At 47.5% G+C, this 13,744-nt stretch overlaps 7 protein-coding genes across 7 annotated transcripts; 3 read left to right on the top strand and 4 right to left on the bottom strand.

Annotated features, from left to right (window-relative positions):
- Positions 1 to 330: 330 nt before the first annotated feature.
- N7487_003144 (PSME3-interacting protein) lies at positions 331 to 1,175 on the bottom strand (the record flags this gene model as incomplete). The annotated part of the gene is made up of 2 exons (XM_056870891.1): positions 331 to 896; positions 1,010 to 1,175. The coding sequence occupies 2 exons, from the start codon at positions 1,173 to 1,175 to the stop codon at positions 331 to 333; spliced, it is 732 nt and encodes a 243-aa protein (XP_056735675.1).
- A 648-nt stretch (positions 1,176 to 1,823) lies between these two features.
- Positions 1,824 to 2,839, top strand: gcy1 (putative glycerol dehydrogenase Gcy1; the record flags this gene model as incomplete). Its single annotated transcript, XM_056870890.1, has 3 exons — positions 1,824 to 1,843; positions 1,905 to 2,282; positions 2,344 to 2,839. The coding sequence occupies 3 exons, from the start codon at positions 1,824 to 1,826 to the stop codon at positions 2,837 to 2,839; spliced, it is 894 nt and encodes a 297-aa protein (XP_056735674.1).
- A 373-nt stretch (positions 2,840 to 3,212) lies between these two features.
- N7487_003142 (uncharacterized protein) lies at positions 3,213 to 4,642 on the top strand (the record flags this gene model as incomplete). Its single annotated transcript, XM_056870889.1, has 2 exons — positions 3,213 to 3,265; positions 3,331 to 4,642. 2 exons carry the CDS (start codon positions 3,213 to 3,215, stop codon positions 4,640 to 4,642), a joined length of 1,365 nt encoding a protein of 454 aa, XP_056735673.1.
- Positions 4,643 to 5,936: 1,294 nt separating this feature from the next.
- cbhC (putative cellobiohydrolase) lies at positions 5,937 to 7,568 on the top strand (the record flags this gene model as incomplete). The annotated part of the gene is made up of 6 exons (XM_056870888.1): positions 5,937 to 6,175; positions 6,239 to 6,492; positions 6,566 to 6,703; positions 6,891 to 7,148; positions 7,228 to 7,469; positions 7,524 to 7,568. 6 exons carry the CDS (start codon positions 5,937 to 5,939, stop codon positions 7,566 to 7,568), a joined length of 1,176 nt encoding a protein of 391 aa, XP_056735672.1.
- Positions 7,569 to 7,960: 392 nt separating this feature from the next.
- On the bottom strand, positions 7,961 to 9,590 carry N7487_003140 (uncharacterized protein; the record flags this gene model as incomplete). The annotated part of the gene is made up of 5 exons (XM_056870887.1): positions 7,961 to 8,371; positions 8,423 to 8,814; positions 8,871 to 9,062; positions 9,124 to 9,385; positions 9,435 to 9,590. 5 exons carry the CDS (start codon positions 9,588 to 9,590, stop codon positions 7,961 to 7,963), a joined length of 1,413 nt encoding a protein of 470 aa, XP_056735671.1.
- Positions 9,591 to 10,363: 773 nt separating this feature from the next.
- Positions 10,364 to 10,876, bottom strand: N7487_003139 (uncharacterized protein; the record flags this gene model as incomplete). The annotated part of the gene is made up of 3 exons (XM_056870886.1): positions 10,364 to 10,438; positions 10,506 to 10,658; positions 10,715 to 10,876. The coding sequence occupies 3 exons, from the start codon at positions 10,874 to 10,876 to the stop codon at positions 10,364 to 10,366; spliced, it is 390 nt and encodes a 129-aa protein (XP_056735670.1).
- Positions 10,877 to 11,861: 985 nt separating this feature from the next.
- Positions 11,862 to 13,616, bottom strand: N7487_003138 (NAD-dependent succinate-semialdehyde dehydrogenase; the record flags this gene model as incomplete). The annotated part of the gene is made up of 5 exons (XM_056870885.1): positions 11,862 to 11,985; positions 12,069 to 12,330; positions 12,390 to 13,024; positions 13,083 to 13,452; positions 13,511 to 13,616. 5 exons carry the CDS (start codon positions 13,614 to 13,616, stop codon positions 11,862 to 11,864), a joined length of 1,497 nt encoding a protein of 498 aa, XP_056735669.1.
- Positions 13,617 to 13,744: the final 128 nt, after the last annotated feature.

Below are 13,744 nucleotides of genomic sequence, written 5' to 3'. Positions count from 1 at the left end.
ACGCTAGTTTTGGGAACCACCACGACAAGAGCTTGAACTTCGTTCTCTGCATAAATCAGTTTTAAAACTTCAGCTCTGCTTTGTGGGTTATAGTCGCTATGCCAGCACATGGGTAGGGATATGGGAAACTAGAGAAGAAAAGACAGCAAAGATAACTCGGGTATGTCAACGAATAGAACATTAGAATGCTGGTGAGAAGCTAAGCTACGGCCTTTACCATACTTGGAGATATATTTGTTTCTTCAATCATTAATTTGACCTACATCATACAGCCCTATCGTAGGTATTTGTGCTAACTGACCCCCGGGATCATCGATGGATGTTGTCACATCATTCCGAGTCCGAGCTGTATCCTGCCAGGCCAAGCGAAACCAGGGGTGGTTTCGTCAGGCCTTTTGCCTCTGGTTGGCCTTTCTCTGTATCTGTCACTACCTTGGGCTGCGTAGCAGGAGCAGTGGGTGCAGCTTTATCGGACTTAGAAGTCCCTTGGTCCAGCTTTTTGGTACTTGAACCACCAGCTCCATCCTTGTTCTGGGAGTCTTTCCCATTGTTTGTGTCCTTCCCGGCCGCGTTATCGGTGGCCGAAGCTTTGCGCTTCTTCCCTGAGATCAATGCGTTCCTGTGTTTATCATTTCGTCTCTTGCGAGCTAGTGCAGTCCATTGATCTCCTTTCACCGGTGCCACCTCCGGCGAGGTTGATTCGAGTAGTGCTTTCTGTGCCTCCTCGCGCTGTCGGTGGAAGGCTTCCAGTTGTTCGGCGGTCTCCCTCTTCACCGCGGCCTCCTTGGCGCGTGTTGATTCGAGGATGGAATCTAGGAAGTCGACTTCGTCTTCATCGAGGGATCGGAATTGGTTTTTGAGACGGGATTTCTCCTCAAAGGCTTCTTGTTTGGCCACTGGATAATAACCGAGGAAAATCACCCTAACATGTTAGCCAGATTCCCTGGAGGAATTGTCCGCAATTTTCTCCGTTTTTGCAGACGGGGCCAGGCAACTGAGTCGGGCTCACTTTTATTGCGCTCCAGCACCTCAAAGAGACTTTTGCCGTCCTCCTGCTTGCCTATTTCGGCCTTGCGCCTCCGCTCCTCCTCCAGCTCTTGCTGTACTCTGAGCCACTCATCATCCCGTTCGATCGGCTGCTCGTTTGTTCCGGATGAAACGAAACCCGATGACATAGTGATGGGGCTGGGTAAAAGGATTATGGGGTCACGGGATGTAGAGCTCGGGTATAATGGTCGGAGTGCGAAATTATCCGGCGTCGGGTGGCCGGGATGGGATGTGGGGGGGGAAGTGGAATGGACCGAAAGGCGAATAATAATATTGGAATGAAAGAGACTGCGAAGTTTCTAGAAAGGGAAATTCACGTACGGAGTAAGACAAATCGACAAGCCGGAGAAGTGAGGAGTCGATGACAATTGGAGGAAGCCAATATAAGTGGAAACGATTATTTAGCCAAAATGGGGGTCTCTTAGTGTTCCACTTTGGTTATACCCTCAGAACAAGGGGTCCAGTACGTATGACGATGTAAATGTTTATCATGGAACCGCCGAACTGGACATGACCTGTCGGGTAAATTCCTCATTACTGTGTCCTCGTACACAGGATGTTGTACTCCGTTGGAATTGAAGTGAAGGGGAAAAAAAAGAGAGCGTCCAACAATGGCCAATTTCCACCCCCCACTGCCCCCCTCCCCTCTCCCCCCACGACATCATCGCTCTTGGACCTGCCCACTTTAAATCTGGTCATTATATAAAGACACTTGTCTCTTGAACCGCTTTTTTTTCTCTTCTAGTTCATTATTCCATCTCTTAAAATATATCAAAATGTCGAACCAGCACACTGAGTAAGTCCCTAGTGATGCAACATACTTCGATACCATCGCATTAACCGATCTATCTCTATAGGAAGACTTACACCCTTAACACCGGTGACAAGATCCCTGCCATCGGTCTGGGAACATGGCAATCCAAGCCCAATGAGGTCCGCATTGCCGTGAGAGACGCCCTTCTCGCCGGTTACCGTCACATTGACACTGCTCTGGCTTACGGCAACGAGGCCGAGGTTGGTGCCGGTATCAAGGACTCTGGTGTGCCCCGCGACCAGATCTGGCTCACCACCAAGCTGGACAACCCCTGGCACAAGCGCGTCACTGAAGGAATCGATTCCTCTCTCAAGGACCTCGGAACCGATTACGTCGACCTTTACTTGGTTCACTGGCCTAGCTCCACCGACCCCAATGATCTCTCTAAGCACCTGCCTGACTGGGACTTCATCAAGACCTGGTAGGTGTTACTTCGCATCTAATTCAGCAGAACTATTGCTGACTCGTTATCTCCACCATAGGCAAGAAATGCAGAAGCTGCCTGCCACTGGCAAGGTCCGCAACATCGGTGTCTCCAACTTCGGTATCAAGAACCTCGAGAAGCTCCTGAATGACCCTAGCTGCAAGATCGTGCCCGCTGTCAACCAGATCGAGCTGCACCCCAACAACCCCTCCCCCAAGCTGGTCGCCTACAACACATCCAAGGGCATCCACTCCACCGGTTACTCCTGCCTGGGTTCCACAAACTCCCCCTTGTACAAGGACCCCACTCTCCTGCAGATTGCGGAGAAGAAGGGTAAGACTCCTCAGCAGGTGCTCCTCGTTTGGGGTATCCAGAAGGGCTGGAGTGTCATTCCCAAGTCCGTCAGCAAGTCCCGCATTGAGGGCAACTTTGATATCAACGGCTGGGACTTGACTGCCGATGAGGTCAGCCAGCTTGACAACCTCAAGGACCGCTTCAAGGTCTGCGGTGATGCTTGGCTCCCCATTAAGGTGTTCTTCGGCGATGACGAGTAAATATGTCGAAAATGATGAATGTTTTATGAGTACTAGGCCTTAGATACCAAAAGAATGATTTTGCCACAACAATAACTTCTATATATAAAGTAAAGAAGCTTGCATTTCTAAACCTCAATATTGGTTGGTAAAACAACGGGTTTCTGAATCCATTCCGATGTCATCATAGAATCAAACAAAACATACAAAGCAAACAAGAAAAACAGATACTTTTTGATCACGAGGGTGGCGTCACACAGCCACTGCGGAGCCTCGGGTCTGAGGCGGAGAGATAAGGGTGTATACCCGTGGACCCCAGCGTCATCAGGCATCCTTTCTCTCTTCTCAGCATCTCCACCATCTTCGGTGAACTATTCATCTCTGAAACATCATCATGGCGCCTTCAGCAGGCCACCTGCTACTCCCCAAAATTTGGAGAGCAGCAAGGTATGTCTCCCCTTTTCTGTCGCCATATCTAGTTCCAATGAAGCCATTGACTAACATTCTCCTAGGTTTGCCTACGCAAAGGCTTCCAAGGCTATACGCTCCAAATTACCAGAGCCTACAGAGTATCATTCAGTGCGATACCAACCTGCCTATGCCCGAATCAATGCTCGCCAGCCAATCAGCCGTGCCGCGGCCATCCGTCAAGCCCGCAGTCGCCACTTCTCGACCCGTGCAGCCGGTACTTTCGCCTCTGCGATTAGATCCGGACTAGGAGCTGATACCACTGCACGTACCACCTCTCGCATTGTGTCTAACATCAGTCGACTCAGCAGCCGTGCACCTTTCGCTTCTACCCTCCGTCCCAATCTGACCGGCGGTACCCTCGGTCGGACTGCAGGAGGATACGCTGTTGGAGCTGGCCGTTTTGGTGGAGCTAGATACTTTTCACATGGTCCTGCCGCACCGGCACAAGTTATTCAGAATGTGTCGCAGGGTGTGCGTGCTTTCTTCCTATCTGGGCAGAAAGTCCGCTTCGACGGCATCGATCCCCGCACTGGAGAGAAGCGCTATAAGTCAGTCAGCACGCTGCAGGACCAGGCGGAGCGCAAAATGAATGCCAACATGCACAACGCACCTGGCTCATACATTGACTTCCAAGTTTCCCCAACCATCACTGCACTCAGTGCAGTTGGTGGTGTCGGCAAGCAGGAGCGCTCTGCCTCGTGTGACTCTCTGAACTCCGAGGGTCTCATGGATCTGCTTTCTGCCGATTTTGCTCGCGCCTTGAAGGATTTTTCTGCCGTCATGAATGACCTCAAGCGTCTCTCGTCACTTGGTGATCTTCCGATCTCCCTTCATGACCGATCAACGATACGGGTGCGCTTCCCAGGCTGTGACGCAGAAACCGTAGAGCAACTGTGTTGTGAGGCCGGAATTCAGCGAGGCCGAGTTGAGCAGGATGAAGACTTTGATATCCGCAATGGTGCTGATCTAGCTCTTTTGTTCCCTTTCGCACCCAGCATTGCCACTTCCTCCGACACTGATTATTACTTCACAAAAGCTCCAAAGTTACACGCACAGTATCCAGCGGATGTTGATTGGCAAGGGATGATGACACCGGAAAGCTGCACGCCGTCATCGCCAGGTCGCTCTCGGGATTCTGGCAATGCGATCAGTTTTGAGGACAGTGAGTTATTTGGTGCCAATCCATGGAAATCTTCCACCAAGAGCTACTCTAGTATTAACATCAGTGAGCTTGGAGATCAACCTTTCTTCCCGGAAATCTCCAGCTCTGGTCAACCTGAGAGTAACTCCGCATATGATGGTGTCGAAGGAATTTACAAGTTCTTGGCTGAGTGCGATCAAGCTAAGCGTTGAGGAACAGACGCTTAGGTTGGGTTCTGCTTTTCTTCTTTTTCTATTTTTGCCACCACTCCTTTGATATTTCCTTTCCCCTTATCTTTTTTTTTATTTTTTATTATTTTTTGCTTTGGCGCATCTCCCAGGCTAAGACCGGGACTCCTACATACGTGATGATGATACAGATACCACTCCACTCTTTAACACTTCTTTTTGTGTTACAATTTCTCAATTGAATGAAGTCATATTGAAAGCTGCTTATTCCAAACAAAGTAATGTCCCTGTCGACATAGTATATCCGGTGCAATACAGCGTGTCAGATACCCTTTATGAAGGCGCTTAACCGAATTAGCCCTAGAAATAGACATTCATGTCATTTCAGCTTGGAGAAGTCGATCGAGCCTCTTCGATCACCCCGGACCGAAGGATTGTACGGCACAAGTTTCTGCTAGCACACCCTTAATTTCCTCCACGTGATATATACTCGTTTCATATAAAACCTAATCCGGCTGAAGAATATGCCACGGTGCGGGGTCCGGGGGGTATGCATAATGCGGCTTGTCGAAAGCAAATGGCGTTTTTTTAGCAACTTCCTTCGGAGATTTCGTCGTATATGCAGTATTTAAATTTGTCAGTTGTGTAGAGAGATATCCAATTCATTGCAACGGATTCTTCAATTCTTTCCTTCATGTACCAGGCTAAATCAAATCTTTTTTCGATATACGTTTACTTCGATTTGTAATAGCCAAGGGCCTTCACGTACTATGGTAGCATTAAAATGGAGACGAATAGCTTAACCGCAACGTGGAGCGAGCCTAATATGATACTCCCGCGCCGAGTTTGGGGCAGATCGACGATGTGTGTCCTATTTGGGGACGGGGGATCATTTCCGTGCTGATGCCAGGGGTTTGATATTACATGACAACGCCTCCCCTTGACTATCTAGGCAGTTTATAGTGGTTTGAAGGCTGCATATGACTTTGTTTCCATCTGTGTTGTGTTGAATATACCCCGGACAAGATCATATTTACCCAGATTTAGCCACATCAAGGGGAGAGCGTTCTATTCTCTGTGGTATATGTGTCTTGGCAATGTTTTGAAATGATCAGTTGAATGGAGATCTTTTGAATCTCATACCCCAATAGCTCGATCTGGGGTGACATTGTCTTCGGGTTTCCGGCTTCAATCTCCGCAAGACCTACAATTATTCATCGCACTAAGGTATATAAAGAGATCCGGTTCCTGCAGACTTGTTAAACAGCATCACACAGAAACCAGCAACAGTCAAATACACTAACTCAGGCCCGCCAATATGCGATCTCTAATTCCATTCATGCCTCTACTGGCTTCTTCCGCGGCGGCAGCTGCAATCGCAAGTTCAGCCAGCGCAACTGTCACCGCTGCAGCTTCGACAAATCCCTTCGCAGGATACCAGCTTTACGTCAATCCATTCTATGCATCCGAAGTCTCAGCGTCGGCCTTGCCATCCATGACAGGAGCTGCTAAAGCCGCCGCCAGTGCAGCCGCCGAAGTTCCATCCTTTTATTGGCTGTAGGTTCATCTACTTGGAGTGTCCAATAAACCCTGAGAACAATACTAAGATCGCCTTTTTAGGGATACAGCAGACAAGGTTCCTAAGATGGGCGAGTTCTTAGCCGACATCAGAGCTCAAAACAAAGCCGGTGCTAGCCCGCCAATTGCCGGCCAATTCGTCGTTTATGATCTGCCCGATCGTGATTGTGCGGCTTTGGCAAGTAACGGGGAGTATTCTATTGCCAACGGCGGCGTTGCAAATTACAAGGCGTATATTGATGCTATCCGTGAGGTGCTAGTTGAATACTCTGATGTTCAGACTATTCTTGTTGTTGGTGAGTAAACTTTGATGAGTTATCGATGTAGCGTGCAAAGCTATGGAGTACCCGTTGCTAATGTTGTCTCTAGAACCTGATAGTCTGGCGAATTTGGTTACCAACATGGCCGTGTCGAAGTGTGCTGGCGCACATGATGCTTACTTGGAGTGCACTGACTACGCCATTACTCAGTTGAATTTGGCTAATGTTGCTATGTATCTTGACGCCGGTAAGCATCTTTATTGAATCCTTGAAGGCGGCAATCACCCGGAAACAAAGAGAATGTGCGCTGGAAGATCCCCAACAGCATCTTGTACTTGCTTCTTTCTGGTCATCTACTGCATCCTCTCACCTTACATGGCGGCATCATAGGAACGCAATCCAGGCTAATTTGGAGATGCTAACTATTGAAATAGGACATGCGGGATGGCTTGGCTGGCCCGCCAATCTGAGCCCGGCAGCTGAGCTCTACGCGAAGGTCTACAACACTGCCAATAAACCCGCGTCTCTGCGCGGACTTGCTACCAACGTTGCCAATTACAACGGCTGGTCTCTCACTACTTGTCCATCATACACCTCGGGAGATGCCAACTGCGATGAGAAGAAATACATCCACGCCCTTGCTCCCTTGCTTAAGAGTGCAGGTTGGGATGCTCACTTCATCACTGACACTGGTACGTAAGACCATTTTAAAACAACACCATATCGACTCCCCTTCAGTGAAGTCCAAAAAATCTAATTGCATTTTTCCAGGCCGCAATGGAGTTCAGCCAACATCCCAAAATGCATGGGGCGATTGGTGCAATGTCAAAGGAACCGGTTTCGGCGTTCGACCTACCACTGACACAGGCGATGCCTTGGCCGATGCCTTCGTCTGGGTGAAGCCCGGTGGCGAGAGTGATGGCACTTCAGATTCCAGCGCGACTCGCTATGATGCCCACTGTGGATATAGTGATGCTCTTCAGCCTGCCCCTGAGGCTGGGACTTGGTTCCAGGTAAGAGTGCCCTAGTTGATGGGGAGTATTTATACAATGCTAATGACTTTGCAGGCGTACTTTGCCCAGCTTGTAGAGAATGCCAACCCATCGCTTTGAGTTGGTGGAATCGATACTGAAATTAGTTCTACTCTAGAGCTAAGAGGAAGTCAGTGTGGGGATGATGCATTCAAGTTAAGGTTTCATTTATGATAGTGGAATAGTGAGCACCACGATGCAATCTTGGATTATGAAGTAATCTTACATGAAATATGTGTCTTGATTCTGGATCGTTCTACTCCTAAGCAGCCTTTGGGAGCAACTTATTAAAAAAAGATTCGCGGTGTATTTGGTACACCAGGGAAATCGTCTTTACTTTACCCTCGAACTCGAATATTTCTGGAATATGTACATGTATATTCTTTCAATTAAGCTATTCCAACTATGAGAGACTTTACGTACAGAAGACATGGCAAGAAATGAAGTTCATATGAATTATCGAGGCATATCTTTCAAGAGTTGGAATTGTCCGCGCAAGTCCAAGGTTTCGAGCCACCAGCTTTGAGTGAGTCAATTATACTGACGATAGAGCCATAAGTACCTGCGATCGTCATGAATGTTCCAATCACAATAATAAACATACTCCAGCATGCCATGAACTTCCATCTCCAAGTCCGGTCAGTAGATCCCCAGTTATCGTAGAACCACATGCAGCCAGTTGGTTGGTAAGCGAGTGAAGCACCTAGACACGCCCCGATCAGGGAGACTAGACTGTTGAAGAATGGAATACCACTGGCAATGAGGTATGCCACCATTGTAGAAGCAAATGTGCAGCTGAGCCAGATGACCCAGTGGGTCAAAGTGTTCGAAGTCAGATGATCCGAGCCTCGCAAGATGCGAACAAAGACATATTTGCTCGGAAGCTGGAATATATTAGTTTTGAAGACAGCCTGTGGGGAATAGCGGCCACTTACATGTAAAACAATAGTAGTGGAGGCAATAAGGCCAGGTAAGGCGATTCCGTAAGAGATTCTCTTGATGAGGGGACCGGCGGAGCCGAGGGCAGGCGAAGCAACATCAGACCCGCAGTAATAGTATACAACGATGCCGATCACGAGATATATAATAGTCGATCCAAGTTGGCTAACAACGAGGGATCGGGTGAACAGCCGCGGGTCACGCATTTCGGCGGCGATGGAAAAGTAGGCGGGCGTGGCAGAGCATGCAAATATCAGGGATGAGACTGCTGCAACACCTTGCGCGAAGGTTGGTGAGTTGGTTATCTTAAAGTCGGAAGACCAGGGGCCCTCTTGAGGGGCAGATGATGGTCGGTCTTGGATTCCAACGCTGACAGTGACAATCAGAACTATAAAGTAGTACCGTTAGATATAGAAACCGGAGGAGGAATGTAGAGTGACTGACCGGCACTGAGAATACAAATCAATCCAACCCAGGCTATCCAAGTGATCTTGCCCAGGGTTCGAATGCTGGCGAGTGAGAATCCAATGACAGCGGCAACAGCAACGAAAGCAGCAGTACATGTTCCATGGTTTGAGATGGCATTCAAACTGATTGAAATGCCAAGTATGCCCGATCCTGCAACAAAAATCCAGTCTTTGCACAAATATCAGCTTCAAATATTCAGATACCGAGAAGCCGAAGGATCATCACTTACAGAGGGAAAATCCAATACCAAAGATCTCTCGGCCAATTCTGCCAAACATCAAGCCACCAGCCTCATCAATGCCGTAAACCTCGCGATGTCTGATTTTGAAGACTCCGACCATATAGCTCGTCCAAGTGGCAATTCCCGCAACAATGCAGAGCAGAATGACACCTGGGACCATCCCTAATGTATCGAAGACAGAAGGAATGGAAAGGACACCCAACCCAATCTGGGTCTTCATCATCAAAGCGACAGTTCCCAGCCATCCAACCTATTCTTGTTAGTATGACTCACAATACGGGACCTGGAGAGCAAGTTACATTGCGATAGTTAGGTCCATCTTCAGTGACCTCTCCAAAGACAGGGTCATGAGTGATGTTTTCTTCCTTGAGAATCTCGCCGGTCTGTGAAGGCACATAAGTGATGGGTCCTGATGCCTCAATGTCATCTGAGATTTTGTTCTGTTTTTCAGCCATGATGAAAGTAAAATAATATCCCAATACCAAATGGCTAAGAGCGTTATGATGGGGACATAGTATATGTGTAGTTCTGGGCCTTTATATCAATAATAAACTAGTCAACTCCGGGGATACATTGGCTGAACCTGCGGGTGTCGTTGATAACCATTGACCAATAAGGTCAAGATTAAAATTGGAATTCGGGAGGAAAGTATAGGCGAGATAAGAAGCGTCCTGGAGCGAAGCCCTACTTATCCGCTAAGGCCCCACTACCCCAGATATTTAGACATATCAACGGTAGAGATAGGAGCAGGAGAGTTCTGGATGGGGTAATAGGTTGGCCAATTATCGTATGCCTATCTTTCGCTATGGCCTGCCTTATACCGTAATCTGTAAGATAGAATCACCTCGTATGTCATCTTCAAGGATCTATATCTATGTTTTGTCTCAAATACGAACGCCCTTCCGGATACCCGCGGCATGGGACTGGCGGGGGACTCGCATGAGTTCGCGCTATAGAGGTAAGTAAGCCAAGGTATCTTCCAAGGTCCATTGAATTACAACGTAGGTATGGAAATATGGAACTGCGATCAATAAACCTTGTCTCATGGATAGGTATCACGATGTTACCTACGAAGACTCATATGCTCGAACAGTAGGTTTCACTGATTTCATTATACTAGAAATACGCAATTGAAGGACATGTCTCATTATGTATATAAAGATCTCTCAAGCTTTCAAGGTTGACAGCACCTAAAATGTGGTCAACAACCCGCGTGCAGGCTATCCAACTAGAGCGACGCAATGACCTCAATCTCGACCTCAGCATCCAAAGGAAGGCTAGCAACTCCAACACATGTGCGACACTATCCATGGAATCAGCGGTCAGCGCTGAATGGTCTATGCTCCAGCCGTATCTGGGTCGAAACTTACCGGCTTCACGTCATGAGTGAACACCTTCGCATATCCCTCATTCACCTTTGGATAGTGATCCATGCTGGAAATGAAAATGGTAACTTTGACAACCTTACTCAGGTCACTGCCACCAGCAATAAGGACCTGCTCGAGGTTTTGAAGGGCTTGAACCTAGTTTGAAGAGTTAGATAGCTCACGGACAATACAATTCTCGTCACTTGACTCACTGTTCGGTCAGCGGCGTCGCCACTGACAAACTTTCCTGTCTTCGGGTCAAGACCGAGACTTCCAGAACAGTAAATCATCCCATTGCAAATGATGCCTTGGGACATTAGAGGGCTAGGAGCCGGAGCATTTTGACTCAACACAGCAACTTTTGAGGAAGACATAATGGTGAAGACTTTGTTCGGTTATTTTTTAAAGAATCAACAAATTTATATCTCATGCGAACTCATTGTTTCTAGTTATTGATGAAGACTCAACTTTCTGCATACTAATTTCAACGGTCGTACTATAATTCGAAGTGGAAGGGGACGCCGAATCAAACTATATTGAATATCACTTGGCTATACCTTAACGATATACGAGGAGTTCATCAAATCCAGACCTTTGATATCTCCGATCAAGCATTTCTATTACAACAGCTCCATATCTCATATCGCATAGTGGACCCCGTTCGGCGAGCGCTAAGATGCTAAGATGATCACGATGATATATTGCTATTGCTGTTTTTATTTAAAATCCCAGACGTCCGCCTTATCAGAGTCCTTGTGGGGTACTCAAATAGGAACCTCACAGCGTGGCCAATCGGCGAACAGCAGAAACCAATTGCTCAACAAAGTTTGAAATCCCCAGATTCTTGCCGCAAATATTGACAGTTCCCACTAGCCCACGCACAGACCCCAGTGAGAAAAACTGGCTTAAAGTTGTGTTTCGTGGAAGGTTTGATTGGGGACTCGGTGGTGCAAGCATTGACATCGCTATCTGGGCAACCAAAAAAAAAATTGCAATTTGGCCACAAGCCAGCTTGTCTATTGTCACTTTTCTTTTTCTTCCAAAAGCTGTATAATTTTGGGGTTTGACTATAGCAGAGTATGTAGGCGTACACTAAGACTCTAGGATTCCATGTAAATAACTAGTTAGTACTAATGTATCTTGCTTATATAGCTGGCATACGTGACTTCTTTCTCAAACAGTTCTATCCCTCATATATCCGATGAAGGGATTCGTAAATATATTACTTCTTGGGCGACATTTTCCATAATTCTTATCAAAGCGATCATTGCCTCTATTTTTGAAAGGATGATATTCAATAGTGATTTTATTTTCCCTGCGCTAAAATATATATTCCCCTCAGTTGTAGATAGATAGAGTCTACAGAGAGGCTTTGTGTACAACATTCACGTTTCCAGTAACAACAGTCTTCGTCTGGAGATAGTCATCAATACCATACTTGCTTCCTTCACGGCCCATTCCTGAGTGTTTAATTCCACCGAATCTATTCGATTGTCAGAATTTACCAAAAACCAAGTCTCCAACAAAACAAAATTGTTAAAGGGGAATATGCGAGAGGAAACTTACGGACTGGCAGCATCAGAAATGACACCTGTGTTGATCGCCACCATGCCGAATTGCAAGAGTTCCGAAACACGGTTAGCGCGCGTGACATCCTGGGTAAAGATATATGATGCCAATCCGACATCACACGCGTTGGAGGTGGCTACAACTTCATCTTCCGTCCTGAAGGAGAAAATGGGGGCTACCGGGCCGAAGATTTCTTCATTAACCACAGTCATATCGGCACTCACATTAGTGAGGATGGTAGGCTCGAAGAAGTTCGGACCTAAACACAAATATACCGTCAGTGAATGTGTATGTACGAAGCAATCCAGTATGACATACCTAGGTCAGTCCTCCTCTTTCCACCAATTTCCACCTTGGCGCCACGCTTCACAGCATCATCCACAAGACCGGCAACTCTCTCCACTGCCGCAGAGGTGACCAAAGGACCGTGTGTAGTAGTCTTATCAAACCCATTACCAACTTGGAATCGGCTAACAGCGCTCTTGAGCCGCCTGATGAACTCGGGATAAATGCTCTCTTGCACAAATATCCGGTTAGAGCACACGCATGTCTGTCCAGAGGACTTGAATTTGCTGCCGATCGCCGCTTCCACGGCCAGACCGAGATCCGCATCTTCAAAGACAATGAAAGGAGCATTACCACCAAGCTCTAGGCCAAGCTTCTTCAGAGAGTTGCTCGATTGTTGCATAAGCAGCTTTCCAACCCGAGTGGATCCAGTGAAGGAGATCTTGCGCACAGTATTCGAGGAGCACAAAGCCTGGCCAATCTCAGGTGTGTTTTCCAATGCGGCGACGCTGTTGATAACACCTGCGGGAATTCCTGCCCGCTCGCCGAGCTTGAGCAAGGCGTTGGCTGTGAAGGGTGTTTCGCCTGCGGTCTTGACGACAACTGTACAGCCAGCTGCCAATGCAGGGCCAAGTTTTCTAGTGATCATAGCAGCGGGGAAGTTCCATCTTTTAAGAGTAAGAGGTCAGCTAATAGAATCATTGAGAGGGGAATGCAACCACTCACGGCGTGATAAGACCACAGACACCAATGGGTTCTTTTAGAACCGAAACCCGGAAACTGGGCTGAGTGTGTGGAATCACATCACCGTAGATTCGCGCGGCCTCTTCTGCAAACCATTCAAGGAAACTGGCTGCAAAGAGGACCTCGCCGGTAGCATCTGGCTTAGCCTTGCCGTTTTCCCAGGTGATCAATGTAGCCAGATCCTCCTGGTTCTCCATGACCAATTCGTACCATCGACGCAAAATCCGACTGCGGTTTCTACCAGCTCGAGAGCGCCAGGATGGGAGTGCTGCTGCCGCCGAGTCAATTGCTCTTTGTGCATCTCTGGTGTCTGACTCTGGGCAAGATCCGATCAGTTTGCCGCTCGCAGGGTCTGTGGTACGACATAGTTTAGTATTGAATCACAACGAAAAGTCATTGGTAGAATTCACCTGTTACATTGAATCGCTTTCCAGACTCTGCTTCGACCCATTTCCCGTCAATGTAGTTTTGACCGATCAGCAAGGACGGGTCCTTCAATTGAATGTTTGTGGCCATTGTGAAGTTGGAGTCAGGTTTTAATTTCAGAATATCGTAAATAATCAAAATGGAGCATCTAATGACTCTTTAATAATATCCCCATATATTGACCCCCGCAATGTTGACATTGAAATTGTTGAAGTTCG

This window comes from Penicillium crustosum, assembly GCF_028827405.1.
Source record: "Penicillium crustosum strain IBT 35664 chromosome Unknown utg000001l_segment0_segment0, whole genome shotgun sequence".
Taxonomy (NCBI): Eukaryota; Fungi; Ascomycota; class Eurotiomycetes; order Eurotiales; family Aspergillaceae; genus Penicillium; species Penicillium crustosum.
The sequence above is the reverse complement of the archived record's forward strand: the minus strand, read 5'-3'. Positions and strand labels throughout refer to the sequence as shown.